Below are 25,852 nucleotides of genomic sequence, written 5' to 3'. Positions count from 1 at the left end.
TGTGGACTGCAATATCGCTTCAGGCTCGTATTTAAATGGGAACCCAGTTCATATAATCCACCAGTTTTTCCCTACCGTACCGAGCGGGTATAAAATAGTTGAGTCACCTCAAAATATTTTATATTACCCCATCAGCGTTAAGACGATCAACAACATTAGTATAAAAATTGTTGATCAAAACGGTAAATTACTTAATTTTCGACAAGAAGAGATTACTTTAAATTTACTTTTACGACAGCGATTATAATGGTTTTAAACTTTTCTTACCAACAACCACATTACATAAAAAACTATAAAAGAGACAACCGAAAGCAAAAATCTAACAGTTTCAAAAAAACAGTTGCAATATTAACACCATCTAATCGATTATTATTAAAAAAGCTTGGCTTCAAAGTTTTAGTGTGATGGAGGTGTTACATGTAACTGGGCAACCTTATAATGACACGACTATACAAGAATACCAATTTCACGCCTATTCACCATATATTCCCGGAAAATTGAACTATAACGATGAAATACGAATTCCCATTCAAGATCTAGACGCGTACACGTTACCTTCAACATCATATCTCGACATAGAGGGGAAGCTACTCACACATGATGATAAGGAGCCAACAAAACTAAAATTTATAAATAACGCTATTTCCTTTTTATTTCGCGAGCTTCGGTATGAATTAAATGGAGTTATTATAGATTCTGTTCGAGAGGTTGGACTGGTATCAACGATTAAAAACTATCTAAGTCTCAACGAAAACTAAAGTATTCTATTCCAAAATGCTGGATGGTTTCCAAAATCAGGAAATGAAAAAATAATAGTGGACGCTCATGGTAACTTTAACGTTTGCATACCATTACGATTATTATCAGGTTTTTTTGAAGACTTCAGACGAATTATAATGAATTGTAAGCAGGAGCTCATTTTAATACGATCAAACGATGATGTCGATGCAATTGTGAGTATTGACGAAACCGAACGCCCCAAAGTCGAAATTACAAAATTACAGTGGAATGTAGCCCATGTTAGCCCAAGCATGCGTGAACAACTACGATTAAATAGTATAGCTCATAAAAATATTGAGCTACCAATTAAATTTCGTTCGTGGCAAATGATTGAATACCCATCATTAAATAATGCGACACGGCATACGTGGGCGGTAAAAACCAGTACTAACATTGAAACACCGAGACATATCATTATCGCATTTCAGAAAGGGAGAAAATCAAAGATTACTAAAGATATGAGCAAATTTGATCATAACGACCTTAAAAATATAAAGGTATTTTTGAATTCTGAACGATTTCCTTATAATGATTTACAAATAGATTTTGACACTAACAAATTCGCTCAAATTTATGAGATGTTTGGAAGTTTTCAGACAAGTTATTATAATTTAAACTTAAACCAACCGATATTTAACCCGCAAGATTTTAAAACTAAGACACCACTAATACATATAGATTGCTCTAGACAGAAAGAAGTGATCCAAAATGGGTCCGTCGTTCTCCGTATCGAATTTGAAACAAATACACCTTCAACAACTGATGTATCTGCTTATTGTTTAATTTTACATGAGAAGGAATTTACATACAATCCACTAACAAAAATAGTAAAGCAGTATTAATACACAGATGTTGTAATTGTATATTATTTGATAGTATCAATTATAAATGTTAGTTTACGATGTATCGCTCACATGAAAACACGTTAAATAACTTTATAGATCATTTAAAAGAACTTAAAAATCAAATTCAGCAGTACGAAGCCCTAAAACAGGTTATTCGAAAACTTAAACAATTGAAAATATGAAACTTGTTATTGACATTCAAGGTTTTAAAATCGAGAATAATAAGTTTATTTGTAAAGAATTAGCGTGTTATTCAGGAGATAAAGTTATAGTATATATTTTTAAGCCTCCTTTTCCATTACGAATGTTACCTCCCAATTTAATTCAGCAGGTGACATGGTTAAGTAAACACCATCACTGCATTTCTTGGAATGAAGGTTATACCCCATTGTACGAGTTTAAAAAAATTATAAGGGAAATAACAGAGAAAGCTGAAATAGTCTATGTAAAAGGGTTGGAAAAAGCGAATTACATAAGAAAATACTCTACTACACCTGTAGTCGAAGTAGGTGAATTTCCACCACTACCAGTATCGGAAGCAAAATGTTTTTACCACTCTGAAAAAAAATGTATATGTGCTCTTTCAAATGTATTTTTTATATATGATAATTTTGTAATGGAGTAAATTTTAATAAAAAAATTATATTTTATACTTTTTTATTTTTAAACTCAAACTACAATAATAAATTCTATCTATAGTTCACTTGTACCTACAGGATCCAGCCAAGCAACCTTCACACTCGTAGGAATGTTGACACCATGTACGCATGAATCATGGGATCCTTGGTGGTGTCAGGTGTTCCATGAGCTTAACAGTTCACAGGATTTTACCAAAACAACCTTCACATCTGCAAGGATGTTGATACCGCGCACCCTTCAATCGTTTTAGAATCCTTGGTGGTAGCAGGTCTTCTATAGGCTTAAGACGCTCCAATTGTTGGTATTGAACAAGTTTTGGGAAAAGGTCATCAAAAGTTGAAGTCTTTTTTTGGAATTGTTCCACCCAAAACCAAACTTCGGAAAGTTCAAAAATTCTTTGCAAAGCTGTGTCTAATAGATAACGCATTGTCGGGTATCTGTTAACGTACACACGCAACTTTATGCTTAGACACACATCATCAAACATGTTGTGTTGTCCGAGTTCACAAAGTACCTCTACCCAACAGTTTACACAAATTTTATTTAATTTTTTTTTGTTGGTGTAATATCCAATAGATGTTAGGTTATGTATCGATGTTTCACTGGTAACTAATTTATTCACTTTATCCATAATAAGTTCAACACTTTCTTGATGCATGGTTATAGTTATTTTTACTCATAAACTGATTTTATGATTACATCAATATAGTTATATACCATCAATCCCCCACTCCATCGCATCAAAACAGGTTTTAAAACTTGTATCGCTAACTACAAATTTTAGAGGTGAACCAGTTTTTTAGCAAAGTTAGAGGTTAACCAACTTTCTTTGTTCCCAATGTAAATTTAAATCTAATAAGTAGTACAAAAATATTTTATAATTTATTACAAATTGTATATAAAACAGTTAGAATTACAATTACAGTTAAAAAACAATCATAAATTTTAAAGTTTTCAAGTTTCGGTTTTGATTTAATTAACATATTCGGTTTATCGTCAGGTTCAAATGTTTTCGATTTCAGTAGTCTTGCAAACAGACATGTTGAATACTTTATGTGTTCATCAATAGGTATATCGTATGATTCCCATTTGTGTATTTCGATTTTACAGTGGAAACAGCAAACTACATCAGCAACCCCTGTATGGTAAAACCCAGCTTTGCTTAACAACACGGGGTCGACTAGTCCTCTCCAATATTGAAATGATAGTAAACGATTCTCAAACGAACACATACTACCAAAGTTACCATCGTCAAGACACATGTTTGACTAAAAAAGTTATACGGGAATATAATTTATATAATATAAAATTAGAATGGAGGGGGGTATAAGCCCATATATTTTTAAACTCACCACATTAATAACACTAATTACGCTATAAAACAGAAAAAAATAATAACATTAATAAAGAGTAAAAACCAACAATAAAATATAAAACCTTGACAGCTTATTTATTCTTTTATTATCTAACTATCCGTAACCGGATATTCACCTTTCTTTGACGTCTACCAACCTCCCGTATTACCAAAAAAGTAAAAAACCAACAATAAGAGATAAAACCAATAAAACTTTGACCGCTTTTTTAACTTTTTGTTACCTAACTACCCGTGACCGGATATTCACCTTTCTTCACCATCTACCTACCCACCTCCCACCCTCATTGTTTGATCTGGTAGTGGAGAGTGGTATCTGCCACAGAAATCGAAAATAGTCGCACTCAAGAGTTTGAGAGGTATAGTGATCTGTCCGTGACCGGATAATCATTTTTTGTCCACCTACCCAACTTCCATCCTTATTAGTCTGGTGGTGGAGGTGCTACCTGTGATAGGAATCGAAAATAGTCGCACAGAAGAGTACGAGAGGTGTACTGATTACGGGAATCTATTCTCCATCAAACATGTTAGTAAATGTTAATAGTGACGTATGTGATTCTAGCACGGACTGGGTGGTAAATAGCGACACTATTGATCCCGGCCCATGCGATTCTACAACAAACCTGCTGCGATCTGCATGGAGTCTCTCAACAATCCCGGAGGACTCTTCTTCAGAGGATGACGGGGTGGAGGATGAAATAGATGAAGAAAATAACGTTGATGAAAATATGGTTATAGAAAACGGACGTGTGTGTGAGATAGAAGAAATCTGTTGGCAACCTATGATTGTACCACCCGATCTTGTCGATGTAATCATAGAACTTTAAGTTATAATAATTTGTAACATGTTAAATTATAATTTACTTTGTATACTTATATACCATCCGAAAATGTAATTGATAATAAATTATTTACAAACTTATTTCCACCCTTTCGTTACAACCTGCAAACTACAATTTTTACCGTTTTTTCATTTAAAACTAGATTAAATAGAACTTTAAATAAATGTTTAAATTAAATTTTATACTACAACCTGCTAAGTTATATTTTACTACCCAAACATAAAATTAATACTAAACTGTTTGATAATAAAAACTTATTTTTTACTCTTTAAGTTAAAAGCGGTTAAGATGGATACCAAATTAAAATTTATTACTTTTTATTTAAAACTACTTTTAAAGCGATCGAATTATGGTGTAAATGATGATATAAGCCTTACTAAGATGGAGAGAAGAAATTTTATAAAAATTAGACTGACCGAACTATAGAACTTGGTTCACAAAAAGTTTATTCAAAATGGTAATAAAGTTATGCTAGAATAATTATGAACTTGATAGGTATAAAAGCTTAATTTAAAATAATATTTTAACTTTTTTTAAAGTAAATTTGTTTATTACCCCCTTCGACATAAATATTATTTTATAAAAATTAAATACTTCTCAAGTTTAAAGTAAGAAAAACCAATGAAATTGTTAAATACGTTTTTATTAAAAATAAACAAATAAACATAAATATAAAATTTAATATATATACACTTAAAAAATAATTAATACTAACTAAAAATAAACATAAATACAAATATTGATCCAATATATACACTTTTAAAATCATTAATACTAACTATACAGGGTTGCAGGGACCACCTACGGGGTAGAATCTGTAACAAAGAAATAGCAACATTATAGAAAACAGCAATTACAGAAAACAACAACATTTTAGCAAATTAAAATTCCGTAATAGAAAATTTGTAAAAATTCGTAAAACTGTTTTGTTATGCTCGTAAAAAGGAAAAGTTAGATTACGTAAAAAATTGTATTAATATATGAATAACGTTAATAGAAAAACGAATTAAAAATCCGTAATAGAGGATTTGTAAAAATTCGTGAAAAACTGTTTTATTATACATAAAAGTAAAAGTTAGATTAGATCAAAAATTGTATAAAAAACTCACACAACATATACCGCTTTATGCACCTTCATCCCGCATCCCGCATCTCAGGACATCACCAGCGACATTTTTGTTGAATAAGTCTGTAACAAACGAAAAACGTAATCAGTATTGCAATTGTTAATATTAGCATTGCTCTAAATTTTGTTAGTATAGTCGGTTCGCTAAATTCAGACACAATTAGATAGTGATTTTAGTAAGTAATTTTGTCAATTTGTTAAAATTTGTGAAAAAATAATTACTAAATAGTTAATAATTACTATAGCAAGATGTAGAACAAATTAGAATATTATAATGTTGTACAAAAATTAATGATCACGCTTAATGAAGAATAAATTAAAATTTCGTAATAGAAAATAAATTTAATTTTCGTTTGTAAAAATTCATGGAAAACATTATCACTATTGTGATTGTCATTATTAGCATTGCTGTACATTTTATTAGTAAAATTGTTGCAACATGTTATAATTAAAAATTCTTACCTCGAGAATCTGACCTCACAGCATTGGCCAGGGAAGCTTTTATATTAATGAGATCCTGTGAAAGCCGGATATTCTCCTCGTGAAAAGCCTCGGAAATTTTTTCACCATATGAAAAAATGTTTTGGATGGCTTTTTTAAGGAGTTCACTTTCCTTTAAATTCTCATTTAACCTTTCCTGAATGCGGTCTTGATGACGTTCAAGAGCCGACACAAGTCCTCCCTTAAAATCCTCACATAATGCTTGGTGGTAAGCTTCTGCGCGGTTGGGGATTTGGAGAACTCTCGTCACTACATTAGTGAGTGACGGCTCTGTTCTCGATATAAGCTCTTTTTCCCAGACTTGGGTCTCAGTCATAGGTTTCATGGGTATTTCCTCTTCAGCTTGGGGTTGAGTTATATGTGTCTGTGTTAACCCCTCTTCAGGTGATGATCCCAATTCGGAGATATTTAATATATCTCCGATAGAGGGGTAACCCTCGATAGAGGGTTTGTTGCAGGTTTGAAGTGAAGGGTGATCAGATGTCCCGTCTTCAGAGTCGGAAATATCTTCAAAAGATGTAGAGTGGTGTTTTGATGTTTGCACGCTTGGAGAAGCGTGCACCTCCGCCGCTACTTTGAAAGTTTGCGCCGCCACCGCTGTATTTTTTTTAATTTTTAGAATTAAGCGTCCCATCTCGCTGCGTGGCTGATTTAGGGGGAGTGTTTCGCTCCCCACATAAATGACGCTTTCCTCTGACGGCGCTCTCTTTCTGCTATCCCTCACTCCCGATACCGATGGAGGGACGAACGACGAATCAACACTAAATACATCCCGTCTTTTTTTCGACGGCGGCACCTCCGACTCTTCACACAGAACACGCTTTCCGACACTTACACATTGCGTGTGACATTTAAGAGTTTCGAAATTTAAAATATTATCTAAATCCATTTCACCGGTGGATGGAAAACAAGACTGGAATAATCGAGCGAACATCTCAAACTGCAATTTATAAGTGAACTCAACCAAACAAAGTGGTAGGGTAGATCCAGTTCTAAATCGACCCGACGCAATACCAGTTCTGAAACCAGTTCTCAAACAAAGAAAGGTGGATAACCGGTCAAGGCTTTGGTTTACCTGACACTGGTAGAGGTTTTTTGTTTTTTTGTCTTAAATTTTTTTTTTTTTTTTTTTTTTTTTTTTTTTTTCTCAATTTTTTTTTCATTTTTTTTTTTTTTTTTTTTTTTTTTCCATTTTTTATATTTTTTTATTTTTGAGGTTTTTTTATTTTTGATCCTACCACCACCTTCCAACCACTCTAATGAAAGATCTTGACGGTTGGAGTACAAAACTATCGTTATTTTTTAGAAAAAATCACGCATAGTGAGATAAAGCGGTAAAAATTGTTTTTTTTATCCTACTTACACATTTCAACCACTCTAATGAAAGGTCTTGACGTCTAGAGTGTAAAGCTATCATTATTTTTAGAAAAAAATCAAGCATAGCTCGATAAAGCGGTAAAACCTGTTTTTTCATCTTACTACCACATTCCAACCACACTAATGAAAGGTCTTGACGTCTAGAATGTGAAGCTATCATTAATTTTTAGAAAAAAAATCATACATATCGCGATAAAGCGGTAAAAACGGTTTCATCCTACCTCATAGTCAGTATATACTAATCAGTATATAAATACTAATCTGTTATTACTTGAAAATAACGAGGATATCCAGTTTAAAACTGGTATCCAACTGGTATTTCCAAAACTGGTATCACCAGTTTAAAACTGGTATTTCCAGTTCAAAACCGGTATTCGAAAACCGGTTTATATTTATACATCACACTTCTTTCGTTGTTGTTTATTTTTGTGTCATAGGTTCACCAAGCTTCAGTCAAGAACCATGCAGTGCGACTCCTGTTTAAAAGTTTTATCCAGCAGAAGCAGTGTAACTCGACATAAACGGGAAAGTTGTCCACAACGGTTTAATAATAAAGTGAAAAAGGTGAAACTTTCAGGTGTTGATACATCAGCTAATATAAACTATTCGGCTACTGCAGAAGCAACTTCCCGTCCTACCGCAGAAGCATCTAATACCCGTTCAGTTAAGACTAGATCCAATATTATAGAATGTCAAGATTGTTATAAAAAAATTTGTGGAAGAGGGCTAACAGGACATTTACGTAGTAATTCACACAAAAGTGTTATTAATTATCTAGACAGTGGGGTTGAGAAACTATCAAGTTCGTTTAAAAATCGTATTAGTAGTTACCGTCTTACTAGCAGCAAACATCACACCGACCACTTGGAATTTTTTAATGAAATTGAGGGAAATGTTTTGAGTCTTCTACATAACTATTTACACGAATTTAAAGTGATAAAAGTTAATGTCGAACTTTACTCTATGTATACAATACCTGAAAAAGATACTTATGATTTAAAATCATTTAATACTCAAAATCAAATTATTACTATTTCTACTAATCTGAAACAAGCATATCAAGATTTTATTAGTGAAATATTACCCAAGGTTTCGGAAATACAAGAAAAGGATTCTGGATGGAGTCTTTTACAAATCCAATCATTAGAAGTTAATATCAATAAGTACAACCCTCTACGATCTTCTTCATATATCAGGTTGCCACGACAAATCGAGGTAAAAAAAGCGGTCATTAATATAATGAATAAAGATGAAGCATGTTTTGGTTGGGCGGTAAACGCATCCATTTTTAACCCGACAGGTAAATCCAATCTTACTACTTCTTATCCGCATTATACTAGTCTCTTACAGTTCCATAATATAGAATTCCCTATGAAATTGTCAGATATACCAAAATTTGAATTACTAAATAATATTTCAATTAACGTTTTTGGGGTCAGTGAATGTTTTAAAAATAATGTTACACAATTGGAAATCGTTGGACCACTGTATCATACAAAATCTAAAAAATCTACACATGTTAATTTATTACTTATTTTTGATGATAACGGGAATAGTCATTATTGTTATATTAAAAATTTATCACGGTTAATATCAAGTCAAAAATCACATCATAATGGTCAGACTTTTTTATGTAATGGTTGTTTACAATTTTTCTCATCCTTGGAACGTCTTCACAAACATGAAGACAATGATTGTAACTTTGTATATACTAAGCTTCCAACTACAGACATGATTCTCAATAAATTTGGGCGTCTACAAAAAGAAAATATCTTACAGTTTTCCAACTTTCATAAACAAATGCAAGTTCCGTTTGTTATATACGCTGATTTTGAAAGTATACTACAACCGATACAACATGCGACACCTTCTGATAATTCCTCATTCACTGTTAAAACCTACCAGCACACACCATATTCATTCGGTTTTTATATTAAATGTTATTTTGATGATAGCTTATCACAACTTATTATTTACCGTGGTGATAATGTGGCTGAAACATTTATTCAAAAACTAGAAAAAGAAGTTTACACTATTTATCATAAATACCTTAAACATATTAAACCCATGAAAAAACTCACAACGGCAGAGGAATTACAATTTTTTGAAAGTAAGTGTTGTCACATTTGTGATAAACCATTCGATATTAACGAAATGAAGGTTAGAGATCATTCGCATTTAACGGGGTTGTTTTCGGGAGCAGCTCATAACGCTTGTAATTTAAATTACAAATTACCAAAATTTATTCCTGTTTTTATGCATAATTTAACCAATTACGATGCACATCTTTTTATAACAAAATTAGCTCAAAATAATGAAAAAATTGATGTTATTGCACAAACTAAAGAAAAATATATATCATTTACCAAATTACTTTTAGTTGATCGCGGTCTAGAGCAAAATACATATTTAAAATTAAGGTTTGTAGATTCTTTCAGATTTTTACCTCATTCACTAGATAATTTAAGTAAAACTCTCAACGGTGATCAATGTCTAGAGTTACGAAAATATTGTCGGTCAAATGAAGAGTTCGGATTGTTACGGCAGAAAGGTGTTTTCCCTTATTCATACTTGGATAACTTTTCAAAACTTAGTGAGGTATCTTTACCTGCACAAGAACAATTCTTCGATGTTTTAAAAGGTGAAGGTATTTCCGATGAAAAATATTTACGAGCTAAGCAAGTTTGGGAAGTTTTTGATTGTAAAAATTTAGGAGAGTACTCTGATGTTTATTTAAAATCGGATGTTTTATTATTAGCTGATGTTTTTGAAAATTTTCGGCGTAATTGTTTATTTAATTATAAATTAGATCCTGCTCAATATTTAACAGCTCCATCACTTAGCTGGGATGCCATGTTGCGTAAAACTAATATTCAGCTTGAATTATTAACAGATATTGATATGCTTCATTTTTTTAAAAAGGGTATACGTGGAGGTATAAGTCAATGTAGCACTAGATTTGCTACTGCAAATAATCAGTATTGTGAAAATTATGATTGTTCTAAACCTACTTCCTATATTCTTTATTTAGACGCAACAAATCTTTATGGTTACGCTATGAGTCAATATCTTCCACATGGCGATTTTCGGTGGTTAGATGGTGTAGAAATCACTAATTTTGATTGTTTATCAATCGATGATGAATCTCCGAAGGGGTATGTTTTAGAAGTTGATTTAACATATCCTGAAACATTGCATGATCATCACAACGACTTACCGTTTTGCCCTGAAAATATAATACCTCCTAATGGTAAAGATCCCAAACTTGTATTAACGTTGTTACCGAAACATAAATATATTATCCATTATAGAAATCTAAAACAATGTGTTGAACAAGGGTTAAAGGTAGCTAAAATTTATCGAATTCTAGAATTTTCTCAATCACCGTGGTTAAAACCTTATATTGAATTGAATACGAATTTACGCAATTCCTCAGATAATGAATTTGATAAAAGCACATATAAGAATTACACCAACTCTATTTATGGGAAAACTATGGAAAACGTTGATAAAAGGGTTGATATTAAACTATTATCCCACTGGGAAAACTTACCCGGTAGTATCGGTGCTGAAGGATTTATTAGTATGCCGAATTTCCACTCAGTTTCAATATTTTCTGACAATTTAGTCGCAATTCAAATGAATATTTTAAAAATTGTTTACGACAAACCCGTATATGTCGGTTTTTCGATTTTAGAAATATCCAAAATTCGTATGTATGATTTCTTTTACAACTATATTAAAGCTAAATATATGGGTGATGCAACCCTTTTGTATACCGACACTGATTCTTTAATTTTACATATTCAAACAGAAAACGTGTACCGCGATATTAAAGAAAATCTTGATTTATTTGATACATCTAATTACCCAGTAGATAATATTTTTAATATACCCAAAACACCATCAGTAGTTGGTAAATTAAAGGATGAGTTTAAAGGTCAACCAATTACAAATTTTTGTGGTACTGGTGCCAAAGCTTATTGTGTGACATTGAGTAACAATAAACATTTTAAAAAAGCAAAAGGGATTTCCAAAAACGTTATAAATAAATCTTTAACATTTACGGATTACAAACAAGTGGTTGATAATGCTAATGCAAAGATTTATCGTAAAATGTATACATTTAAGTCACATTTACATGAAATGTATACCGAGTTAAAAAATAAGGTTGCTTTAACTTCCCACGATGATAAGAGGTATGTTATACCTGGGGCTATTAATACATTAGCGTGGGGTCATTACAAAATAGATGCCTTTATACCTGACCAACAACAAAACAATCTCGATTATTTAATCCAACAAGCTAAACTACTTCTACCAGAACAAGAAAATAATGATGGGCGCGAATTTTATGTAGATAGTTTTGAAATGGATTTATTATGAAATCGTAGTGGGGGACTAACCATCTGTTGGTGGGGGGTTTTAGTTTATAACGTGTTGTAGAGAAAACTTATACAGTTGTTCTTCAGCTTCACTGCTAGTAACTTGTATTTACAATGTGGATGTGTTACGTTACCGACATAGAAGTTACGGATTTAAAGAGTGGTGTCGAAAGTTTACACCAACTTTTCTCCAATTTGGAATTTGATGCTTCTCATGAAGCCATTTATGGTGCAGTGCGTCCATCCCCATATTCTTCAGAATATTGTACAGAATTAGCTAGAAAATATGAAAAAGGTGTTGAAATTTGTGACTTATATCTTAAAAACCAAATCTGTTTATATGGATTTGTATCGTTACTAAAAGTTGTAGAATTGGATGGTTATTTAATTCGAATAAAAAAATTTCTCCCATCTGCTTTATATGGGGAAGAAGGAAATAACGAAGGTGATACTTGTAGTAATGAGGACATTGATGTAGACATTCATGATTCTGAAGATGGTTCAAGTAAATCATAAACGTAATAATATTATAATTAGATTTTATTGTACCAGTGATAGTAATTAATAAACACATTTTTTGTACTAATAACTGTTTTATTTTAATGAGGTGAACTCCCACTACATATTCTCAGTACTAAATGAAACTACCTTGTTGGGTGTAGATGGTGTAAATGTATTAAATAAAAATCAATTGTTACTAATTCTTGTTTATTTAATATATTTTACCTCCCCCACCCTTCATTCCTCAATAGTCGTTGACTTCTTAACCGTTTGTTAACTTCTTGACCGGTCGTTGACTTCTTGATCGGTCGCTGTCTTCTTCACCGGTTGTTGACCTGGTCAATGGTGGGAGGTATACAAAATGGTGGGAGGTATAAAGTGGTGGGGTATAATGTGATGGGAGGTGTAATGTGGTGGGGGTATAAAATGGTGGAATGAGAGTTCTGGCCGCACAACCCCCACCCCTTTTTGTACCCCCCACTCCTACCCTGTATACCCCCCACCTTTGTATAATTAGGGGTGGGGGGTATACAGGGTAGGAGTGGGGGGTACAAAAAGGGGTGGGGGTTGTGCGGCCAGAACTCTCATTTGCCCACTACTAAAGACTGCTAGGCATTTTTTAGAATTATCGAGAGCTTTAATTATTGTTTCAACTAGATTCAATGCGGCATCTTCTGTACAGGATTTTTTTCTGAAACCGTATTGAATTTTAGAAAGAACATTATGCTGATCCAGAAAGCTAACCAATCTATTTGTTAATACTTTTTCAAATAATTTAGCAAAGTTATTTATTACAGATATCGGTCGATAAATAGTTAGTTTATTTCTAGAACCGCTTTTGAAAATGGGAGAAACTATAGATTGCTTCCATTGCGTAGGTATTTGTCCTGTTGAGAGACTGAGATTTATTATATGGGTTAATGGGCCCAATATATTAAGATGAATATATTTTATTAGTATAAAATAATATTAGTATAACGCCGTAGTATAAAACTCAATAGAGTCTACGGCTTGGTCTGGAATAAACTGGCGTCTGATCGACCTATGGAGGAGCGGTACGGGAAGGGATAAGGGCTTCCGGCTTGGTGATACTCCTCCATAGATCCCTACCGAAGGGCGTTGACGCCTAAGAACGGTGTATACATACATATTTTATTAATTTGCTACTAATCTTATCGGGACCAGGAGAACAATTATTCTTTAAATTAGATATCAAAATAGTTATTTCGGCCTGCGTTACCGGTTTTAAGAAAATAGACGATTCTATATAAACATCTCTCAACAAACTGTCAGGTAAATTTGAATTTTCTATTTTATTTGCCATTTTAATTCCTAAGTTTATAAAAAAATTATTAAACACATTTGCCTTATCTGTATTATTTTTAACGCAGTTCCCATTTTCATTAACAATATCAATATTAGAAATATCTAGTGTATTTTTACTTCCTGCAACCTCATTAATAATATTCCATAATTTTTTAGTATTCCCATGAGTACCGTATAATTTTTGTTTATAGTAATCATTTTTCTGTTTTTTTATTAACACATTAAGTTTATTTCTATATTCCTTATACTGTGCTTCTAGAATGGGTGTAGGCGTTTTATTTAGTTGTTTTTTGAGGATATTATGACGTTTATGAATGGATGTTATTATTGCCGTAGATATCCATGGTTGTAATTTTTTGTATTTGTTATTTTTGTTGACAACAATTTTAGTGAAAGAGTTTTTAATTGTGTTTATTTTATTAATGAAATTGTTGTAAGAAATTTGAACATTATTATTATTAATTACTTCAGACCATGATTCATTTTTTAAATAATTATTTATTTTTTTAAAGTCAATTTTTTTGTTGTAATTTTTTTCTTTATGTTCTGTATTTATACTGTCACAGCTTTTAAAGGATATCAAAACAAATGGCGAAAAATGATCTGTCATATCGGTTTGAAAAACTATCGAATCTATATCAATTTTACTTATTTTACTATATTATTAGTTTTCCTAATAAATATGATCTATTGTTGTCTTAGAATCAGAAGTAACTCTTGTAGGTTTATTTATATAAGAGATGAAACCATATGTATTTAATATGTTTAGATACCTAGTTGTATCGGGTGTATAGGATTTTAACAAGTCGATATTTATATCACCTACATAAACTTCAAGATGTTGCATATCCAACTGCTGCAGATATTGTTCCAGATCGTTTAAGAATATTTGAGTATTTGTTGCAGGTGGTCGATAATAGGCAGTTATCCCAACTGAATAATAAGTATTTAAATGTTTCGTTAAAAATTTCACGCGGAGAAATTTACTATCATTTATCTCTATAGCACTAATTGTAGATGATATACTATCTTTTATATAAATCACCGTACCATCGCATTTATTTATACACGATTCATTATAATATATTCCATAATTCGGAATATGAAAATCATTTATATTTACCTCCCTAGTTTCGGATAAAATAATTATGTCCAAAAGATCCTTACCTGATTCTAAATATATGAGCAGTTCATCAAAATGCTTTTGTAAACTTCGAATATTAAAGTGAATCACACCAATTCCATTCTCCCATTTTACCCTCTCCAGTTCAAGTAAGTAATCTTGAAAATTATTATATTCTTTTGTATCGATTTCCTGACTATTATCTAAAATTTCTAGATATTCAAGCATTTAGTCATAAATTATATATAATTCATTTTAATAAGACCCACTCTGCATTTAGAGGTTCTCCCAGGTAGCTGTTGATTTTCATTTTTAGCAAATATTTATTAGTCGGTCCATTAATATTCTTTTTGTGCACCCTGTATGTACATTTTCAATTTTATAATGAAGTTAGTGATGCCTGATTTAAATTAGAAAAGTTATTTCCATTATGTCGCATAGTATTTTAAAACCTTTTTATATACTTGGCTTGGTTGGTGTCACGGACTCCGCAAATTTTGTAATCCATTTTAACAATAGTTCTAGACTAACTAGGTACTTGAAATTTTCAGGATAGCTAAGAGCTGACTAACAATGCAATATTTAACTGCTATTGTATGGATAAATGGATTCTTTTTTAAATTTCAAACTGTTTTAAAAATGTGATTTTTATGACATTTTATATTAATTATGACATTTGAATTCCATTTTAACGTACGTCAACACGTCGAGGGCCGATAGCTCTGTAGTAGAGCATTAGATCAGAGATCTACTGGTCCTGAGTTCAAATCCTAGCTCACGCTTACCTTTTCTATTTTTTAATACATATTTAAAACTTAATATACGTAAAATTCATATTTTATAAGTTAATTATTATATTATGCCATTGTAAACAACCGTGGTATTATAAAAAGTACATTTTTATACTAATGTAATTCTTGGAAAACAATCTTGAATTCGGAGGTCAACAACTACACTATGTTATTTCGAGTAACTGTGTTTAACGTGTGTTTGCAATAAAGTTAAGAGCACTTAGGATGTTAATAAAAATCTGATATATCCCATAATTGGTTGAAAAACCATTACCTGCTATTTTATGGATAAATGAATTTTGTTGAAATTCCAAACTATTTTAAAAATGTGACTAATGCCCTAATGCTATGACATTTAAATTCCATTTTAACGTAACATAATACATCGAGTCCTGATAGCTCAGTTGTAGAACGTTGGGCCGGAGATATACTGGTCATGAGTTCAAATCCTCCTACCTCTCGCTTACCTTTTTTTAATTTTTTTTAATACATAATTAAAAGTTAATATACTTAAAATTTATACTTTATAAGTTAATTATTATATATGCCATTTTAAATAACAGTGGTATTATAAAAAGTACTTTTTTATACTAGTGTAAGGTTTGGAATTGTAATCTGGACCTCGGAGTTTAAACTACACTATACATTATTTCGAGTAACTGTGTTTAGCGTATGTTTGCAACAAAGTTACGAGCACTTAGGATGTTGATAAAAATCTGATATATCTCATAATTGGTTGAAAAACCATATTACAACGACAGAAACCGCAGTATTGGTTCTTGTTATTTCGCCGCGGCTTTATACAAAAGATGACGCTACTAGTTTACTCGGTTGATGTTTACTTTTAATAGATGGCGTTACTTTATATCTCATATTAATTTCATATTTTATTTGTGAAAACTATTGAATATTATTAAAACCTTTTTATATACTTGGCTTGGTTGGTGTCACGGACTTCGCAAATTTTGTAATCCATTTTAAAAATAGTTCTAGGCTACCTAGGCACCTGAAATTTTCAGAAAAACTCAGAACTAGCTAACAATGCAATATTTAACTGCTATTATACAGTGTGATTAATTAGTGGGGTAAAGCTCCGTAGACCCGTTATAGTAATGTATAGCGATAAAACTTAATATCAAAAATTGTAGCGAACTTTGAGCTGCACATTAAAAAATTAGTTAGAATGTTACAGCGTGGTCGATAACATAGTGGCAGACCAAACTTATGTTTTTTTTTAAGTACACCCTGTATTTTATTTTATATTCGAACTCTTCATAACTTTTCCAATATAAAAATATAAAGGTCTGGTATGTTATACAGGGTATTTACAAAGTTATAACCAATTTTATATGAAAATCGTAACAACCTCAACTCCCTGTATAAATAAAAGTAAGCACAAGGGCAATGGTTTGTTGACGTCATATTGTTTTACTTATTGTCAAAATTTTCGCAAATGATTGATATTGCTAATTTTCTTTATATTGAATACATGGTGAGTCAAAGTGCAAGTAAATTATTTTCTCAGTAATTTTAAATAGAACACCCTGTATTTTATATCATCGAAAAGTACCATTACCATATTTTAATTTTTATATACCTAACATTGCCTATGTGTAAATTTATTAGTTTTCGAGATATTTTCATTTTTCAGAGCAAAATTATGAATAATTAGGTGTCTAAATCTTTCCAAATTTTAAGTAGGCCATGACTGAATTGTCTAAAACTGACAATTTACGATTACTGATTATCAATCTATAATCAAAGTTACAATTTTTGTTATTAACTTTTATTACTATCTATTACTATAACGGATCTACAGAGCTTTACCCCATTAACCAATCACACTGTATGGATAAATCGATTTTTTTAAATTTCAAACTATTTTAAAAATGTGACTAATGCAATCAAATTTTAAAGTATTCGTTAATAAATCGATATCTGCTACATAAAATTTGATGGTGGCTCAGTGGCATTAGACTGCAGATCGAGAGGTCCCGAGTTGGAACCCGGCTGTTGCGTATCTTTTTTTAATTGTTTTAATAAATAATTAAAAGTTTATATACTTAAAATTATATATACTATTTTAAACAACCGTGGTATTATAAAAAGTACTTTTTTATTACAGTGTAATTTTTGGAATTTTAAGCATTTTATATCGCAAAATTATTTTATATTCTCTCCTATAAATAATAAAAAGGTTTTCTATAAAAAAGTTATTTTTTATAAAAGTGTAATTACACACACCGGCAAAATTAGCGGAACACGTTAAAAATGGGACATGTTTGATGTCTCGTATTTCATAAACCAGTGGTCCAATTTGAGTGATTCTTTTAGTATGTTATAGCCTCATTATTTAAGAATATCGCTGTAATAATATTGTTGCTAGACAGGTAAATGTCATTTTATACCGGGTGTAACAAGCATACTGTGTTTTTTTCTTAAAGTTCGGAACACCCTGTGGAATATTCCAGCAAATATAAAATATTAAAATTAAAACTCGATTGTAGAGTTATGCTTTCTTAACATTTTCTTTTTTGATTTATTTGCTTATGTTGGAAAATAAAAAAGTTATGTGCTTTAACAACTAACCATGTTTTTTATCAATAAATCCTCATAGTAGGGGAGAAAAGTATGCTAAATTTGCAATTACTCGAGCGTTCTTGGGACCTGGAGTGGATTGTGAAGAGTGGGTGCTACAACCAAAAAAAGTTAAGTTAGGTTTTCCATAAAGTGTGGGACTCTCCATTTTTCAATTTAATTTTCCATTTCCACCAATCGTTTTTTCCGATTATAGCGCCATTTATCCATAATAGGAAAAAATGTTGCGAATAAAAGTTGCTTATTTTTACGTCAAGGATCCAAATCTGCAATACAAATTGGGGGCTCCTATTTAATATTTTAATGTAACCCCCACCCCACCTCCGTGGGGGTCGTGTTTGGTGCCATTCGGTAGATTTTTGAAAAATATTGATTAGGTGTATTTTGCAGTTTTACGATCTGATGTTCATTTCGCAAAATATCGCAGGTCTCGTATTTATAATTTTTAATTTACCCCCCACCCCTCTCCGTGGGGTGTCACGAGCCCCCACGGAGGTGGGGTGGGGGATTTAATTTAAAATATTAAATAGGAGCCCCCAATTTTTATTGCAGATTTGGATTCTTTACGTAAAAATAAGCATCTTTTATTCGACATATTTTTTCGGATTATGGATAGATAGCGCTATAATCGGAGAAAAATGATTGTTTTCAAATGGAAAATTAAATTAAAAAATGAAAAGTCCCCCACTTTATGGAAAACTTAACTTAACCTTTTTCTGATTTTAGCACATACTCTTCACAATCCAATAGGTCCCCATAACGCTCGAGTAACTGCAAATTTAGTATACTTTCCTCCCCTACTATGAGGATTTATTGATGAAAAACATGGATAGTTGTTAACGCACATAACTTTTTTATTATCTCACATCTTCTTCTTCTTCTTAGCCTTCTATCGTCCACGTTTGGACATAGGCCTCTCCCAACTCCTTCCATCGGTCTCTATCCTGAGCAACATATTTCCAATTCGTTCCGGCTACTCTTTTAATATCATCAACCCATCTCATCTGTGGTCTTCCTCTCGGTCGTTTACTTTGGTAAGGTCTCCAATGTTGTATCGTGGCATTCCAACGTTGGTCTTTTTGTCTAACAGTGTGGCCTGCAAAGCTCCATTTAAGTTTGGCAACTTTTGTTGTTATGTCCTCGACTTTTGTTTTTGATCTTACCCAGTCGCTCCTCTTTTTATCTGACAGTCGTATACCTAACATTGCTCTTTCCATAGCTCTTTCTGTTGTAGCTAGTTTATTCATATTTGCCTTGGTTAGGGTCCAGGTTTGACACCCATATGTCATGATAGGAAGGATGCACTGGTTGAACACTTTGGTCCTCAAATATTGATGTATTTTGCGGTTCTTAAGTATCCAACCAAGTTTTCCAAATCCTGCCCATGCTGGTCTTGCTCTCCTATTAATTTCCGCACTTTGGTTTTCTTTGTCAAGTTTCAGGATTTGGCCTAGGTAGATATATTCCTGGACTTTTTCTATCTCACTGCCATTTATAGTTATGCGTCTGGGGTCATCTGTGTTTGTCATTATTTTTGTTTTCTTCATGTTCATTTTTAGACCGACGTATTGGGAGCTGCCTGCGAGTTCCTCTATCATAATTTGCAGTTCCTCGAATGAGCTCGCTATAATCACAATGTCGTCAGCGAATCTGAGGTGATTTAGCTTCTTGCCATTAACGTTAATGCCATAGGTTGACCAATTTGTCGTTTTGAAGACGTCTTCTAGTGCTAGGTTGAAAAGCTTTGGCGATATTACGTCTCCTTGTCTCACGCCTCTCTTAATAGGGATGGGATTTGTATTTTCGTCTAGTTGTACTATCATAGTTGCATTTTCATATATATTATGTATTAGTTGTCTATATCTCGAATCTATTCTACAATTATTAATAGCTTGTTCTATGGCCCACATCTCGATACTATCAAACGCCTTTTCATAGTCTACGAAGGCAAGAAATACGGGTAGTTGGTATTCATTTGCCTTCTCTATCAATGTTCTCATTGTCACCAGATGGTCTGATGTACTATATCCTTTGCGGAAGCCAGCCTGTTCCACTGGTTGGTAATTGTCCATTTTGTAGGTCAACCGGTTGTTAATAATTCTCATGAATAGTTTGTATACTTGACTGAGCAACGATATCGGTCTGTAATTCTGTAGGTCACATTTGTCCCCTTTTTTGTGTAAAAGTATTACTAGACTTTCGTTCCAGTCTTTAGGGATCTTGCTATTATGGAGACATTTATTAAATAGCTCTGTTAGTATAGGGATTGTTACTGTCTTGCTTGTTTTCAAGAGCTCGGCAATTATACCGTCCTGTCCTGGAGCTTTATTATTTTTTAGTTCTTTTAAAGCTCTTTCTATTTCGAATCCCTTTATATTTGGTAGTACTTCTGATCCCACGTTTTTTATTTTTCTTTTGACGTTCTCCTTTGTTGATTCATTAGGCTGGCTTTGCGAGCTGTACAAGCTTTTGTAGAAGTCTTCGACTATTTTTGTTATTTTATATTTGTCCTTCTCTTCCTTACTATTGGCGTCTTTAATTTTAATGATTTTTTGAGCACCCAATGCGGGTCTTAGACATTTTAAGCCTCTGTTGTTTTCAATGACTCGCTCTATTAAGTTCTCGTTCCATTTTTGTAAGTCGCGTTTTAGTTCTTTTCTAATTGTTTTATTAAGTTCTATGTATTCTTGAGTATGGCGTTTGTTTTGCGTTAGTAGTTGTCGTCTTTCCGTCATCAGTTGTTTAGTTTCGTTGCTTATTTTGTCTTCTTTAGTACTTGTTTTCTTTGCGACCTGTAGTCCGGCTTCGAGAAGGTTCTTATTGATGTTTGTGTTAATTTCGTCAATTTCATCTTGATTATGTGAAGGATCATATTTGAACTTATCCGCTAAGACCTCTCGGAATTGCTCTTCATTTGTTTTTACTTTAAAGGCATCTATTCGCGTTGTTTTTTTAAATATTCTTTTCCTCTCTTCTTTCATGTTAATATTTATTTTTGCTCTAACTATACGATGGTCACTACCCGTTGTTACGTTGTTTATTGTTGTTACGTCTTCGAATATTCTTTTGTTGTTTGAGAGAAAATAGTCTATTTCATTTCTGGTGGTTCCGTTAGGTGCAACCCATGTCCACTTTCTGTTAGGTTTCTTTTTGTAGAAGTTATTCATAATATACATGTTTTCTTGTTCCAGAAATTCCATAAGTTTTTCTCCCCTTGTGTTTCTTGTGCCGAATCCAAAATTTCCAATCTTGCTTTCAGAGTCTTCAATCTTACTTCCAATTTTGGCGTTAAAATCTCCCATTATTATTATTTTGGATTCTCTGTTGGTGTCTATAGCTTTTTTAAGATCTTCGTAAAAAGTATTTATTTCTTCATCAGTTGCCTTTTCAGTTGGAGCATAAACTTGCACAATCTTTAATTTGGTTTTTGGATTTATTTTTAAAATCATGTATGTAACCCTGTCTGAGATGCTGTCAATTATTTGAATTTGTGATTTTCTCTTCTTGTTGATTAAGAAACCTACTCCACCGTATGTATAGTCTTCATTGCCTTTATAATAGAGCCTGTTGCCTGAATGTAAGTCCACATACCCTTCACCTCTTCTTTTAACTTCTGATAGTCCCATTATATCCCAATTCATATTCCCTAATTCCTCTTCTAGTTCGTAGAGTTTTTCGTCTTTTGCCATGGAACGGATGTTGTAAGTTGCTATATGGAGTTGTTTGTTGTTCTTCTTTTTCAATGTCGACTTGCCTCCCCCAGAATCCTCGAGGCAGACCGTTATTTCGGTGTGGGACTGTGGAATAAACTTCCTACCCACCTGGGGTATCTTCCGTATATCTGTTGAAACCGACATTTTTGATTTGTGGAGGTTTTGGCCATAACCCACCACGCTGGCCAGACGGGTTGGTGGGTGGGAGGGGATATTAGGGAAGGAATTTGGGGTTTGGATAGGATAATACGGAGGTTGGGGCCTGGTTACCTCTAAATAGGAAATGGAGGAAAAAACCAGGAGCTCGCGTGGGCAGGGGCGCTAAATCCCTGAAGTCTCACAGTGAAATCTCACATAAGTAAATGAATCGAAAAGGAAAATGTTAAGCAAGCCTAAGTCTACAATCGAGTATTAATTCTAATATTTTACATATGCTAGAATATTCCACAGGGTGTTCCAAACTTTAAGAAAAAAACACAGTATGATTAGTACACCCGGTATAAAATGGTATTTACCTGTCTAGCAACAATATTATTACAACGATATTCTTAAATAATAGGGCTATAACAAACTAAAAGAATCACTCAAATCGGACCACTGGTTTATGAAATACGAGACATCAAACATGTCCTATTTTTAACGTGTTCGGCTAATTTTGCCGGTGTGTGTATATTGCGATAATATTATTTTTATTTTCATTTTAAAACGTTTATTTAAAGTAGTCGTTATTTCTATATATTTTATTCTGAAGCAAAATTATTTATCAAGCCATTCATTATTTGTAATTTTAAAACGCTCAACTTTGCCAATTTCAATAAAAGTGTGTCTTTCGTTATCAGCTAATACTGACCTTCAGTTAATTTCTTTTACTTTCATAAATACCAGGCTGGTTCCTTTCTGGTTCATTCCTATAATATCCGCCAAGTAGGTAGAATTAAGTGACTACAGACCTAATTGGTAAGTTATTTTTATGGTTTTATCGTTTAGTTTTTAGTTCATATTTTTATTAATTGACTAACTCGAATTTGCGGAATATATTAATATTTTTACCTATTTGTATTGTAAATTTGATTCATCCAATGAGAAAATAATTTTGGGGTATTTATTTATTTATTTATTTATTTTCCGTGAGTGCTAATTCATTAGCATCAGCCGTTGTGTTAAATATTAATTATTTTCAAGTTTAATTTATTACGTTAATTTTATAGATATATGTGGCATTAAATTAATTTATTTTTATTTATTTATTTAATTGTATTTTGTAATTGGGGTGTTCAAATTAGAACATTTGGGTCTACTTTTTGGTTTAGAAGTCACCTCTAAGCTTTTCTGTACTGCTGGTGGGGAATATTAAGGTGTTGACTTGGGTGGTAGGGACCCTTCATAAATTTATGCTGCGGGTTATCTACATCTTGATTGCTCTTCTAGGCACCTAGGAGAAGCTAGCCTTCTAGCCTTAACTCGTCTGATTTGGCCCAGAGAATAGAATGTTCCTTAGATAGTAACAACATCGTGAATAGTAGAGTACCAGTTTCTCAAGACAGTCACCCATGGGTTCGTTGAACGGTTAAATAGCTCCGTAGGTAACCATCATACATAAAACTTCCACCTGACGCCTCCCGAAGAAGACCTGGAGCTGTGGATAACCTATGACAGCACCGGAAGAAGCTTTCACACCACAAGCTAAGTCTTTAATAGAATCTTGTACTTGCCTGTCAGCATAGACAGTTTTTTTATATAAAGTATCTTCACACTGACTAGAATGTAGATCCTGAATTATAACCAAAGAAATGAGAAAATAAAGGATTTATACCGAAATTCATTCCTTTCTACTGATAGTGTACCGTATGCCTGGAGAATACAGAGGAGTAGAATACCAGGACCCACAAAGTCTCATGTTCGCCGTGTTGGTGTTGGTGATGTTATATCGAATTTGTTTCTTGGTCCAATGTTGACAGTTGGAGATGAGTTTGATATATCATTGTAAATATGGACACGACACTAAACAAAATTAGAACCACCTGTGGTAGGTGCTCTGACTCACTTTTTAGATGGGGAAAAATACCTTCTCCAAATTGCGATTGCGGTGCTGAAATATAAACAATTAAGTATTTAAAAAAATTAATGGGTTGCATGTGTGAGTCCATACTATTGTAGTAAAGAAAAGAGAGACGTTCTCACAAACAATTTATTTTACAACTGACGACCGGTTTCGCTGTCTACAATATTCACAGCATCTTCAGGTCACGATAAAAGTAAAATTAAATGCTACAAATAACAAAAAACCAGAGTTAGTTAAGTGGTCTAATTGAAATCAAAAGGGTAATGATCAAGCCAATATTAAAGTATATATATTTATGCATACATATAAATACTAACATGTACGTAAATATGGTTTACAACCCTCACACTAACATACATGCACGCATTCAAATGTAGTGGCAACAAAAGTATTTTAAGTATAAGTATAAAATATACACTTACTTTCCGGTATAAGGGAAGAATATAGTAGTATTCAATATCATACTTTTTCTCTATATTATGCTAAAGAGAGAGACGGGAGAGACAGATTTGAATGTAATGCATTACCAAAACCAAAATAATTGGCAGGATCTTGAGGGGATTAGTAAGGAAACACGACATTAAACCGTGAAACCAAAAAAATTGTTAGTTATATATAAAGTGATGTTATTTTTATATTTTTAATTAATAGTGTATATTTTAATTTAGTTGGGGATTATTAGATGTTGTTCTGGATGTTAAAGAACTAATAGATGTAAGATTGGTTGTGCAATTTTCCTAAACCAGAATTGGTCAGTTGTGTATTAGTTGTGGTGTGATTGTGAAAATATTTTAATTTGTTTTGTTGGAGATATTGAAATTAAATTGAACAATGGTAATTAGGGAAAATTTGCTAAAATTTTTTGATATTAAAAGTGTCAAACAATAAAATCATTAATAAATAATTCAGAATTAAAGTCAAGTGTAAAGGTAACTGTACATGCAATTAAATTTATAGTAATATAAAGTTATGATTATTTGTGCAGCAATGAGATTGTATGAGATATTACTTACTAAAAAAGTTAGAAAAAGTTAGAAAAGGCAAATATGAAAAAATCATTCATTTATGTTAATATCTGTTGAATGTAATAAATAGTTATTTTTTGACAATATTGTTAATGAATAATATTGGCTAGATCTAATACAATTTTGTGCAATACTATGGTAGAAATCAATCTAAATTAACATATTTGGAAATTACTTGTGGTTACAAAAGATGAATTACAGATAATTAACAATACTGGGGGGGGGGGGGGGGGGGGGTTGTATTCAAATGAGGAGCAAAAACCAGGGTGCAATGTTTTGGTTTTAATACTCATTAAAATCAGATGGATTTATTTGAAAATCAAGTTAAATTGTGACCTGTATAACTGGAAATTTACTCTAAATAAATGTAAATGAATAATTTTTTATATATATTTTTAAAAATTTTCAAGCAAATTCTGTTGGTATCGTTTAACTGTCAAAAATATTTTATATCATAAAGTTGGTAGAGTGTTAAATCATCTGTTTTACAGCCGGATATGAAGGGTGGGAGGTGGGTAAAAACTCATTTAAAAATCGGTTGTTAGATTTTGTTCCTCCTTTGAAAAATCCCCTAGCGAGTGAGTTCCTATTATAACGAAAACAAAACCGGTAAGTTGAAATTTAAATTTTTACGGTTTTTACGGTATGTGAAATAAACCAAATTGTAGTAGATCTTAGAAAATATTTGAGTTCATAATAAAACACGTGTTCAGCAATTTAGTACAGTCTGAATGGGAATATTTTGTATTTAAATGGGATTCAAAAAACATGTGCAGCTTTAATTCATGCAGTTACCAATGAAATCTAAGTCTGATCAAATTCTGTAATCACAAATTCTGTTAATTC

General features: G+C 32.3%; 3 protein-coding genes across 3 annotated transcripts; 2 read left to right on the top strand and 1 right to left on the bottom strand.

Moving 5' to 3' along the window:
• Positions 1–896: 896 nt before the first annotated feature.
• Positions 897–1,622, top strand: LOC126883427 (uncharacterized). Its single transcript, XM_050648976.1, has one exon. The coding sequence runs from the start codon at positions 897–899 to the stop codon at positions 1,620–1,622; it is 726 nt and encodes a 241-aa protein (XP_050504933.1).
• Positions 1,623–4,785: 3,163 nt separating this feature from the next.
• LOC126883480 (uncharacterized) lies at positions 4,786–7,218 on the bottom strand. The gene is made up of 3 exons (XM_050649064.1): positions 6,067–7,218; positions 5,588–5,667; positions 4,786–5,293 (listed from the first exon to the last, which is right to left on the bottom strand). The coding sequence occupies exons 1-2, from the start codon at positions 7,037–7,039 to the stop codon at positions 5,603–5,605; spliced, it is 1,038 nt and encodes a 345-aa protein (XP_050505021.1). The 5' UTR covers positions 7,040–7,218; the 3' UTR covers positions 4,786–5,293; positions 5,588–5,602.
• A 726-nt stretch (positions 7,219–7,944) lies between these two features.
• LOC126883426 (uncharacterized) lies at positions 7,945–11,868 on the top strand. The gene has a single exon (XM_050648975.1). It carries the CDS (start codon positions 7,945–7,947, stop codon positions 11,866–11,868), a length of 3,924 nt encoding a protein of 1,307 aa, XP_050504932.1.
• Positions 11,869–25,852: the final 13,984 nt, after the last annotated feature.

The sequence above is a fragment of the Diabrotica virgifera genome, chromosome 4 (genome assembly GCF_917563875.1).
Source record: "Diabrotica virgifera virgifera chromosome 4, PGI_DIABVI_V3a".
Lineage (NCBI taxonomy): Eukaryota > Metazoa > Arthropoda > Insecta > Coleoptera > Chrysomelidae > Diabrotica > Diabrotica virgifera.
Note: the sequence above shows the minus strand (reverse complement) of the source record. Positions and strands in the feature narration are given on the sequence as shown.